The sequence below is a fragment of the Simochromis diagramma genome, unplaced genomic scaffold (assembly GCF_900408965.1).
Source record: "Simochromis diagramma unplaced genomic scaffold, fSimDia1.1 OVJJ01000483.1, whole genome shotgun sequence".
NCBI classification, from domain to species: Eukaryota; Metazoa; Chordata; class Actinopteri; order Cichliformes; family Cichlidae; genus Simochromis; species Simochromis diagramma.
Genome location: NW_024386835.1, coordinates 416,352 through 428,420, shown reverse-complemented (window position 1 = coordinate 428,420; position 12,069 = coordinate 416,352). Strand labels below are relative to the sequence as shown.

At 40.8% G+C, this 12,069-nt stretch overlaps 2 protein-coding genes across 3 annotated transcripts; both read left to right on the top strand.

Annotated features, from left to right (window-relative positions):
• Positions 1-37: 37 nt before the first annotated feature.
• On the top strand, positions 38-3,706 carry LOC120731552 (transmembrane protein 82-like). 2 transcript variants are annotated; one of them, XM_040028618.1, is made up of 4 exons: positions 38-785; positions 902-1,319; positions 1,609-1,793; positions 1,880-3,706. In XM_040028618.1, exons 1-4 carry the CDS (start codon positions 708-710, stop codon positions 1,967-1,969), a joined length of 771 nt encoding a protein of 256 aa, XP_039884552.1. In that variant the 5' UTR covers positions 38-707; the 3' UTR covers positions 1,970-3,706. The 2 variants fall into 2 exon arrangements, with proteins under 2 accessions (XP_039884552.1, XP_039884550.1); XM_040028616.1 differs by having other exon boundaries at positions 1,609-3,706.
• A 1,499-nt stretch (positions 3,707-5,205) lies between these two features.
• On the top strand, positions 5,206-11,017 carry LOC120731549 (filamin-binding LIM protein 1-like). Its single transcript, XM_040028612.1, has 8 exons — positions 5,206-5,369; positions 5,666-6,047; positions 7,118-7,272; positions 8,098-8,185; positions 8,275-8,444; positions 9,749-9,927; positions 10,092-10,212; positions 10,370-11,017. Exons 2-8 carry the CDS (start codon positions 5,690-5,692, stop codon positions 10,478-10,480), a joined length of 1,182 nt encoding a protein of 393 aa, XP_039884546.1. The 5' UTR covers positions 5,206-5,369; positions 5,666-5,689; the 3' UTR covers positions 10,481-11,017.
• The last annotated feature ends 1,052 nt before the right edge of the window (positions 11,018-12,069 follow it).

Below are 12,069 nucleotides of genomic sequence, written 5' to 3'. Positions count from 1 at the left end.
AATCTGTGGTGTTTTCTGTTTCTTTGAAATGATTTAATTGACTGGGGTTAAAGGTTTCTTCTTGAGAAGATTTGAAACCCCTTTCATCAAGAACTGATTGGACTAAAAGCTGTAGCCATATCACGTTTCACCTTTGTACCTTTGGGTGGATGGGGCTTACTAAAACCTGATCAGCTCGAAGAAATAAGGGCAAAGTCATTCATTTGTAGCACCACTTTGAGTGTTATTGCTGAAACGTTACAAGAACATCATAAAGATGTTTCTCCCCTTGATCCTGGGAACCACTGGATGGACACCTTTTGATTCAAAACCATTTGACTGCTTTCTTCAAGGTCTGATAACATGTTTTCTCTGATTATGGTTAAATTCTCAGCACTTTTCAATATCATGTCTCCTCTTTACTGGCTTATTTTTGGTTGTGTTTTTTTTTAAAGGGCTCGTAGGTGCATGTGGAATATCAGTGCTGTACAACCTGCTGAGAGTCTACAATTTTGTTCAAAATTCCAAGTGAGTTCACCCTTTGAGAGGAAAAAGGGAAAGCATAGCTTGATTTTCAAGAGCGTTGGAGTTATTCTATTTTGTCTGCACACAGTGATTCTGACTCTGGAAATGGAAGCAAACCCAGGTCATCCTCACTGGGCACGTCTCTGAGAGGGAACTGGAGATCAGCCCTCCAGTTCTGGATTCTGACTGTCCTCCTCTCTCTGATGGGCTCGAGGGTTTTCTCCCTGATAGTGCTGGAGTTTTCCCTCAGGGCTGTTTCTACCTGGGCGTCAGCTGGACTGGTGAGCTCCTCCTTAACAAATACTGCAGCTATATTTATGCATTATTTTATGCTTTTATGTATCTGCTTTAGAGTGTTCTTTCATTACACATTTCTAATCCACGTCTCTTAACGCAGGATGCCAGTGGCAGAGGTCTGGACATGATCCTAATCCAGAGCCAGTTCTCCCTGGGTTGTAGCCTCACCGGCACTCTGATCTTCCTCCAACAGGGGGCTCCACACAGCTCCCTCAGCTTATTTCTGGCAGCTGCTCTCAGCTGGAAACTGGCAAGCTTGAGCCACAGTCTGTGGATCCATGTGGCCAGACTCTACCCGCTGCACAGCACTAAACAGTACTGTGGGAAGTGCATCACTCTTCTAACCTCCGGACACACCATACTGGCTTCACTGCAAAGAGCGGTTGTCTTGGCTTTTGCTGTAGCAAGTGTTGCTTCCACCGCTACGATTTATGACCACTTCCTGTCCCAGAAGGATGCTATGAAGTTCTGGACTCTGCTGACGCTCTGTTACATTATGTTGCTCGTGTATATTCAAGGTGATGGTCAGTGCTGCTGAGAGTGGAACTTAATTAATCCTCAGAGAGGAAAGTACCCACGCAGTGTTAAGTAATAATAAAAATATTTAAATAGATTTAAATAATATTATATGGATTTAAGAAATAAAAGTAGACCATAAGCGATGAAATGAAGCCCTGTAAATGTAAAAAGCAACATATATGAATTAAAAACTTAGAATTGATGGCAAAAACACAGCCTATAAAATCAGTAAGCACAAAGCCAAGGCTTTTTGGGATCATTGTGTAACTTTTCTGTCTGTACTTGCAGAGGATGAGCATCGGCAGACGGGCACAGCGGCCCTCCTGCACTCTGTAGTTATGCGGCTGGGAGCCTTGCTCGTCCTCATGCTTGCAATGGGATACTGGTCTGATGTGTTTCAAATCCTCATCGCGTTTCTGGGAGAAGCAGTCTGTCTGTTGCCTTCTCGGGATCTTCTGCAGGCTTTGCTGAAGGTCTGGTCTTTGCCTCGTTATGTTTTAGTTGCTGTAGTTGTGAAAATAACACGACAGGAGGTTGAATTCTCATGTTTCCTTTTCAGGAAGAAAAAGAGGAATCAAGCTTGAGCAGACGTGACGAGCGCTCCAGTCACAAAGGAACCACAATTAAAACATCATCACGTGGCAGATAACGGTGCACTCAAACTCCACCACAATGATTATCATTGACTGTCTCACCTGTAAAGATGCACTATTACTTTGTGTTGTAAAATAATATTGTGCTTAAAGGCTTTAATTGACTTCTTGTTGTTTGGGGTCTTATATTAAACAGAAATAATATAAAAAATAAGCTGATTTAGTATTTAATGTCCAGCCATTTATTTTTTTTCGCTAATCCAAGTCAGGCTTGTGTGGGAGCTGGAGTCTGTCCCAGCTTTTATGGGGAGAGAGGCGGACAGCTTGCCAGTCTATCACAAAGATAACACAGAGAGACCTACTTGCTTGTCTTTGGACTGTGGGAAGAATCCAGAGAGAACCAACACCGGCACAGAACATGTAAGCTCCACATAAAGAGAGACAACAGTGGTAACCACTGCACCACTGTGCCACCCATAATGTGTTTTAAATGATGGGAGCCAGGTGTGTTCAGAGACTGAAACAATAAAAGTGCTCGCTACTATAACAGAAGCTTTTGGCACTTATCTGATCACACGACTTTGGAGAACTGTAGAAGTACTGATTAGTTACAGCTCATTTATTATAATTCAATAGTGTTTCAGTGAAGTTTACTGTGATTTTCTTTCATAAAATATTCAGTTATTTACATTTTATTGTTATATGAACTGAAGAGAAACTGGTGATGTGTTCATTAAAGGATGGCTGTAATCAGGGCATTAACCCAGTGAGGTTAACTAGTTTAAATAGTATTCAGTGTGTGCTAGTTAGAACAAATGTGCTAGTTTTGTCCCCTGATTACCAAGACTTTGAAGTACAATTAAAAATATATATACATGCAAAACTATTGAGTCACATCTTGTTTCTTTAGATTTTGTTAGGACAATGGAAAATGGGTGCAGCGATTTATTGAAATGTGCAAACAAACATGGAAATACAGTGCTGCTCAATGTAGTTTTTAGACCTGACACTTGACCAGTTTCCTTAGATGTTTCAAGTATACACCACACACAGTGTAGAGATATTCTGAGAACTCAGCTAATAGCGCTTGAAAATCACCTTATTGGTTAAAATAAAAACAAAGAAACAAACAAAAAAATACTATTTTATGTCTGTCAAACAAGTGCCTAAAGATTTTTTTTTTTTGCTAAGTTATCTGTTATGTGTAAACACAACACTGCTTTTCAGTATTTGAATGAGTAATAGGTTCAGTGGTTTAAAGATTTGAAAAAATCCTGTGAAGATGGTCAGGTACAAAGATTGGGCTGAAAACGAGTGAAAAAGCAGCCAATGTCCAAAGAAAAGCTTTAAAATACTTTCAGAAATCCTGGCGAGACATTGCTCAAGACCACTAAAAATAAAACTCTAGTTCCTTGGAAGCAAAATATGAACCAAGACTTTTGCTGAGTCTCGGGCCAACATATTGATTCCATAGGGTTAGGATCACTGTCAGTTATGACTTAGGCCTCAGAAAGTTAAAATGAGCACTCCAAACACAAACATCAGATCAGAGTTCTGTTAATCTGGAGTGATTTTTAAAAATCTGGAAACAAGACAATCCTACATTGCAAACTAGAGTTGTTGAAGGAGAGAAAGAGAGAGAGAAGAAAAAGACACATAGGAGGTGGTGATAGGAAACTATATCCAACTGGATTAATGTGAATACTGTAGGAATCAGCTGTTTTGAAGCTTTATCTTTCAGGACTAACAGCCCGATTATGCTGCCGTCTCCTGCTTCGTTTTTTGTCTCTCCCATAACATCATTTAGATTTAATGAAAGTAATCGTTACTGAGTAAAAGCTTGACTTTTCTGACTTAGCACTTACAAAGTCAGTGTGCGTGTAAAGTGTATTTGTGAGCATGCAATTGTTTTTTCCCATCTGTATGTTTCTTCCTGTTCCTTTGACTTCCTTTCATTCTTTTCAGCTTTTGTTGCTGTTCTGCAAAATCCACCCCTCTGAAATCACATAAACATAAAAATGACACTGTGGTGTTGGTGATTAAATTGAAAAGTCAAGCTGCTGAAAGCAACGAGGAGGTTCAGAGGGTCTAATGAGGATTTGGGCTGTTGGAAGGCGGAGCGTGGAGGTCTGGGGATTGTGTCATCAGTAGGCATGCTCCCTCCTGCAGCCGTGACATCACTGCAGCATTCCTTTCCACAGAGCTGGAACAACAGAGACCCCCATCACTCTCCGCATCGCCATCTCCTGTTAACCCTCTCTGCGCATTCCTCCCTCTCCCTCTCTTCTTCCAGGCTGACCCATATCAATCAGGAAAGTTTTATTCAGCGCTCGGTCTCTTGCTCCATCTTCCTGTTTGACTTTTAGGAGGGACCAGACACGCTTTGGCTCAAGAGAGTAATCATAATATTTGCTGATCAGCACATCTGATATTACTAAGACTGACTGTGATGGGGAACAGCAAACACAACAAAGCACTTCTTCATAGCTCCCATAGACATCACTCTGTACTCCCCCCTGCCCCCCTTCTCCTAATATACCAACATCTCCTCTTGCACAATGCCCTGATTCACTGCACCGTAATGCCGCTGGTCCTGGAAAGCTGAGCACAAAAGCTCCCGATGAAGTCCAGCACCTATTATCGGACAGTGTTTTCTGCTCTGTGTCCCAAATGGAAGCAGTGCCATGAGACACTGATAGAGAGTCAGGGCTTAAGTGATATAATGTTGTGGGGGAAGGGACGAAGGAAAGAGGGAAAAGAAAAAAGGGAGGCAGACTCAACCAGGGAGGTAGGGAAAATAAAGCTGACAGAACAATGAGGGAGAACTGCACAGGGGAGAAAAAGAGGGCAGTTTGAGATAGAAATTTGCTGGAAAAGGCAGGTACAGTCACATCCTGCTGGCATGCAGAGAGATAAAGAACTGGGAGTTTGCTTGTGTGTGTGTAGGTGTGTGTGTGTCTCTGCCTGCCTGCTTGCTTCTGGGTAAAAACCTTACGAGGAACTTTATGGCACTGTGTATTGCATTTGTTAAAAAAAAGAAAGAAAAAAAGGCTGTGTGATTTTGGTATGAGTGCACACATGTTGCATAACTCAGTGTGGGTGTGTGTCTACGTTCATGCACTCTTGTCTGTGTGTGTGTGTGTGCAGCCTGCCAAGTTTTCATAGTAGATGAATGTGTCATGTCTTTTACTGCACTTTGTCCGAGATTAACTGTTCACCTTTTACGGTCGGGAGGGAGGCGGTGTTGTCATTCAGCCAGAGAAGGAGGAGGAGGGGTCGACTGACGGAGGGAGGTACAGAAGGAAAAGGAGTGGCCTTCTGCAGATAGCAGCCCCTCTCTACCGGAGTAAAGTCTTCTCTCTGAGGCAGCTCATAGGAGAGAAAATAAACCAGAGATTTGGGAGATACAGAACGGGAAAGAAGAAAGAAGCAAAGAGAAAGACCATTTTCTTCCAGGTATGTGACACAGCCGGTGTGAGTGGTTTTACAGCATACAGATGATTCACATTTGTGCTTTTTGACTCTAGTACCATTCATTATGGTTAATGAGAGCTGTAAGCGGGTGAATACAGCTGTGCAACTATACCTAGATTAAATTAGATCAACATGATAGGAAATAAATGTCTGTTTTGTCTTCAGTATGAGTTCTTGTAGTTTATTGTTGCTTGATATTATAAACTGAGCCTGTGGTTTATGCTGTGTTTCTCTCTGTCGCAAGCAGTCATGAGTTTATTCTTCTGTCTTCCTTTCAGGCTGCGTGAGACTTTTGTACATTCATGGCATCAGCAGCTCCACCAAAAAGGGTGGTTTCTTCTGTCTTCATCACTCTGGCTTCTCCTCACCGAGCCACCGTGACCCCACAGCAGCAGCCCGCCCTTCAAGCCCACAGTGCCCCGGCTAGAGAGAAACTGCATCCTGCTGTAAGAGTCAGCCCAGGTGACAGCATACCTGCCCTCAGGCACAGCAGAGAGGACAAGTCACCGCCGTCAGAGTCTAATGGCGGCCTAAAAATCAAAGGCTTGACTAATGCGGGGTCCTCGGCCCTGGTTTCAGGCCCACAGAGCTACAGTCCCCCCAAACGTGAACCAGGCAAAACACAGCTTCAAGACAAAAATGACCAGAGGAGTTCATCAGGTATTTATTATATACTTGATTTTTTTTTCTTAGTTAAAAAGACTATCTATAAAATATTAGAAAATGGCCCTGCAAGGCCCTTTATTGGGTCCTCCCCAGATCAGAATGATAATTTATGTATTTCCTGACCTGCATTTCAAAATATCTGATCCCAAAATGTAAAATATTGATTTTATACATCTAAAAGACTTTTAAAAGAGCCAAAAAAAATTTCCAGCCAGTTTCCCAGACAGGGATTGAGCCTTGTCCTAGACTTAAAGAAAAAAAATCAATGAGGATCTCCTCAGAAAAGTTTCTAGGCTTAATTCATGTCTGGGAAACTGAGCCCATGTGCTTTGGTAAGGTTTTCGGTCACTATGAGCCCCCAGAACAGCTGCAGCTCTCCTTGGCATTGATCCTCCAAGTCTTTGACTTCTACAGAAGGAATCAACAGATTCTCCTAAAAGATGTTCCCTATTTGTATCTATTTCTTTTTTTATGATGGTGGTTCTCATGGAGATATGAAATTGGGATGACATAAGGTGAACGTGTAGGCCATAAACCATGATTCATCAAACCATGTTTTACACCCTCCTGCCCCATGGATAAGGACAGTTTTTTCCTGGAAGAGACAACTCCCATCAGGACACAAATATTTTATCATTAGACAAGAGTTACTAAAGCAAGAGTGTCAAACTGACATCAGGTGCTGGAAATATACACTATACAGATACACTTGAACTTGAGGTAAAATGTATGTCCTACATATCTTCTCTCAAACATGTAACACCTGAACCAGTGAACAAAAAGTCACTGTGCAGACTGCTGTATCAACCAGGAGGGCCAAAGTGCATGGGGAATTTAAAGTGATGAGTGATCCAGAATAAAATCAGTGAAGGGCCATGGGGGTCTCGATTTTAAAACATGTACTCTGAAAGGACAAGTAGACCAAAACTATATCAGCACAGTGCATCAGTACATGTGATTAAACATTCAGTTTTTTCATCTAATTTGTCATTAGTCTGTTTTTTTTAAATCAGCTGTCTATGCTGCTACAAAATCATCTAAAACTTTGTTCTCATGCCAAACAGAGCTTTTCCCTCCTCCTCCCCCTCCCTCTGATGCACTGCCTCTATGTCCGGGAGAGTTGCCCTCTGAAGAATCAGCACTTCCACCACCTCCTCCAGCCCAAGAGTCTTTCCCCCACCCCGTGACCCCAGGCCAGCAGCCAGTTTACAACCCAGAGGTATGCAGACTTATCTTACAGTGTCACTATAACAAATGACATTTAAAATCTTCCAGTTTGCAGCTTCGAAAACGTGGTGCCAAATTTCCTTTAAAAAAAAAATGCCTTCAATTATTTTAAACACACGAGTAATTATTTTGTCTGCAATGAAGGATTAGCTTTCCACAGCTTTTCCACAAGCCTTTCACAGTGGCTGTAAAGCGCCATCACCAAAACATAAAGAACAGGGCTCTTATACGACCATCTTACTAAAAGTGTGCACACTTGCTTTCACAAAATCACCAACTTCCAAACTGCTCCTGTAAATAAACAAAAACTTTATTGCTCCATGTCTGTGTAGACAAAGATCAGTTGGGGGGGGGGTGGACTGGTAAATTACTTTCTTCCTCTCTGGTTTCTGAGAATTTTACTGACTGAATAAAAGCTGAAAGGTTTCCCTTTAAAAACGCTTAAACTCAACAACTCATCTTTGAATCACCAGCAGGTCTTTACACGAAAGAAGGTAAAGTCTTTATGTGACTGAGGAAAAGGGTTAGAAATAATCTGTTAAACTCAGTAGAATTGAAATGTTTGAAGTATTAAAAAAATAGTATTCACCACCCATTTTAAACCAAACCTTCAAACCACAGTGAAATTAAAATGTTTGTGTGGCTTGGTCCTGATGATGTGCTGTGGATGACTCCGGTGTTTCTTACGCCTGTCACATTCAGAGCCACTTTTAAACAACTCCCACATGTGTTCAAAATCAAGCGCTGCTAAATTATGCAGTTCGCCTCTGTAGGCCAAACTCAACTTGTCAGTTTAATAATGCGCTTTACATTTAAGGTGAAAGCAAGAACACCATCTAGTGGGTTAAGCTCAGATGACCAAATCCACAGGATCCACCAAAACAGCCAAGACAAAGAGAGCAAAGGTAACCTGATCTCTTTTTATACATTTTGCCACTCTGCGTGCCACATTATTATAACCTGGTTTGACTGTGTGTGTGTGTGAACAACGCAGATCTGTGCGGCTTCTGTCGAAAGCCAGTGGCTCCTTCTGAACCTGCGATAGAGGCCTTAAACAGGACTTACCATGATGGCTGCTTCCAGTGTAGATCTTGTCACATTCCCCTGGCTGGTAAACAGTACTACAACAAGGCCGGGATCCCGCTCTGCGAAGACTGTTACCAGGTAGCGCAATGCAGCGTGTTAACCAAGCTGTGAATATACATGCAAACTTTAACCTCCTGAAACCTGAGCTCTTCTTTGGGTTTAATTTTCCTGTTTCTTCTAGCTTTTTGAGATTAGCTGGACCTAATGAGTCACCGTTGAACAGAAAGGATTTTTTAAAAACTGGTTTATTTTACAGCAATATCACCACTTCTGAACATTTCTGAAGTGTTGAAATACTGAGCGGAATGAAGCACAAGGTGCAGAAAGCCCAAAATGTATCCCCATATGAGGACACAGGGTCTCAGGTGGTTAAAAAAAAGCTCAAAGCCATGTTTTTTTGTTTTGTTTTGTTTTTATTTACATTTGTGCATGCATATTTTAAGCTCAATGTAATGTTTCACAGGGACTGGTAAATGGTTCTTATACAGTGCCTTTCTACTCTTTATACTACAAGCCTCATTCACCCATTCACACACACACATTTTTTTCTAAGCCTGAGCGCTCTCTGTCTAACATTCACACTATGATGAATGCATCATGAGCCAGGGATCAAACCACCACCACCCTACAGTTAGTAGACAGCCTGCTCTACCTGCTGGACACAGCCGCCCCATTCAAGTAGAATGTCTTTCTCCACTACATTCATTAAAACTATAAGTGAAGACAAATTATTTGCAAGTTCTTCATTGCTGAAGCAACCATTTCCCTGCTCTATTTCCTCTCCAGTCAGCTTGAGACCACTGATTCTCTAATCAACCAGCAGAGTTACTGAGCATGCATAGTGATACACCTGTACCCTTAGAACAGTGGGTAAGAGAGGGAATCCAGGAAGTCTGTGGAAGTCAAGTTAAATCGAAGTTTCTTTCAAACAAATATGGCTCCAGATTTTCATATAATCCCATAAAATGCTGGATAAATCTGTCATCGTGATGTGTTACAACAGACTGGAGAGCAATAAAAAAGCCATGAAGCATGCAAACGAATATCTGTGTGGCCCCTCATCGTGAGTCCCAAATTGGACCAACAATTCAGATCAGATGGGATTTTCATACTTACAACATGTAAATAAATGCTCAAGCACTTGAAATTATCACATGTGGTGAGTAAAATGCTCAGAGGGCAGGGGGGGTCTGAGAGAAGACAAATAACTAGATCTATGTCCAGGTTCATGTTTTCATAAAAACAACCATGCTTGGTAAACTTGCACTGTTTGATGCCTCAAACATTTTCAGAAACAGACCCAATGCAAAAAAAAAAAAAAAAAGCAGATTAAAACGTAAATTTTTAAGGTAATTAACGATGTATCTTTCTCCATGTCTCAGGCCAGTTTGGAGCTCTGCTGGGCATGTGGGGAGGCTATCACAGATCACATAATCCGCGCACTCGAGCGAGCATACCATCTTTCTTGTTTCACCTGCACAACATGTAAGAGGCAAATTGGAGAGCAAGCTTTTGCCCAGGGAGAAGTTGGAGAAGTTTACTGCCTTCAAGACTATTACAGGTATGAAGGGGAAAAAACTATTTGAAGGGTTTAGGTAAAGGATCAATATATACAGTTGTGTTCCACTTCATTTGACATGTTATTACAATGCTTTTGTTGCATTATAAACCACCCCTTTGTCTACAAGTGTAACAAACTTTTCTTTTTCATCTAACATTGTAAAGGAAATACGCTCCAAAGTGTAGTGCCTGTAACCAGCTTATCATTCCACAAGAAGATGGTACCGACAGCTATACAGTTGAATGTCTGGGGCGTTCCTACCATGAGAACTGCTACAGATGTGAGGTTGGTGTTTTGTGTGTCATCATTTCCCTAGGGATTAATAAAGTATTCTGATTCTGATTCTGAAACATTTCACTACACAGACACATCCACAAGGATACAAACACAGAGACAGATATTATTTCAGTACCAGGAATAAGTTTTTTCCTATTGTGTGCAGGTCTGCGCCATCCAACTGTCTCCTGAACCGAACGAGCATGGCTGTTATCCTTTAGACGGGAAGATGCTTTGCAAGCCCTGTCACCTGAACCTGGCTTCTGGTCAGCACTAATCCCACGTGAACAGCAAGCAAGACAAGAAAAAACTGAACAAAGAGATGGGAGACTGCGCATGTGCCTTTATGAATGAATGTGCAAATGCCTTAAATGCTTCCTTCACTAGAGAAAAACTATATTTTTACAGTATATCAAGCTTTCTGAAGATTACCTTCTTCTTTTTCATCATTTTGCACTTAATACAATCTACAAAAGCAACAATTATATTCCTGCAACTCACTTTACAAAAAATGTACGAGAATAAATGGAACCCCAGTCAGTATGCTGTTTCTCAGTCATTATACAAACATATAAATAATCAACTTTAACTTGAAAAAAGGATAGAAAAGTAATCTAATATATTTTATCTCTATTCACCTTCAAACTGCATCTACATCATCAAACCAAGCAGACAAACCACTAACAAGTACAAAGTAATCGTCAAGCAGACTGTTTTTAACATTGTCTTCTGCCTTAATAAAACAAAGTTATCCGGCATAGTATCAAAGTCTCAATCGGATTCCAGTGAAATTGCTTTATTTATAGTCACTATCTCAAAAAAAAACTTGGTGTAATTCATATCTCGTACACATGTATTAAATTGTTTTATGAAAAACATATTTGTTATTTTTGTTTCTGTTTATCACTTCACTTTCTTCATTATTTAATCAGGGGCTGCAATATGTTGCAGGTATCAACTACAGCTCAAAATAGCGCAAAATAACAACAACAGTTGCCTCAATGTGCTTTTTATTGTAAGATAATGCCCGTACTATATTAGAGAGAAAAGCCTAACAATCAGATGTGATGGTGATGGGGGGGGGGGGGGACACACACACACACACACCATTTTAACAGGAAGAAACTTCCAGCAGAAACAGGCTCAGAGAGGGCAGCCATCTGCCACAAACGGCTGGAAAATAGACCTCAAGGATCTCTTAAGTTTTAAGGCTAGAGAAACCTGTAAGAACCTGTAAGAACCCTTAACTAGGTGCAATATTTTTACACAGTGTTTACCTTTACTGTTTCACAAAAGGTTAAAAATGGAATGGAACAATTTAGACTTTTTGAATGCAGGATATTTTATTAAAGCAGTTTAGAAGGAGCAAAGCAAAATATGAATCAAATAATAATAATCAAATCACTTGAATTATACTACTTATACTACTAATTAATGTACTCTGAGCTAATGCTGATTTCTAATATTGATCTTGGGAGGAATGAGAGAGGAGAATGGGCACACTCTGGCCACTGGCACACTTATTTCTGTCGATATAATTCAATAAGGAAGCAGTCCTCCATACAAAGTCTTCCAATTCATTTGAATCAAATGAAATTTGAAGTACAGCTGAACTTGGCTTATACAGACAAATAAACAGTCACACTACAGTCATACAACAAAAGAATAAAAAGAATATGTTCTACTATCATAAATAAAGAATAGCAGCTTTAACAGTGGTACAGGTACGTGGAGGAATAGACAGACATGACATGAAAGAGGTAAATTAGAGGTATTTTAGCTGTTGCACTTTGCACTTTAGGGGGATATTCCACTTAATGTGGACATGGATCAGCAATGTGCAGTGACTACCTAGAGTTTATCGTG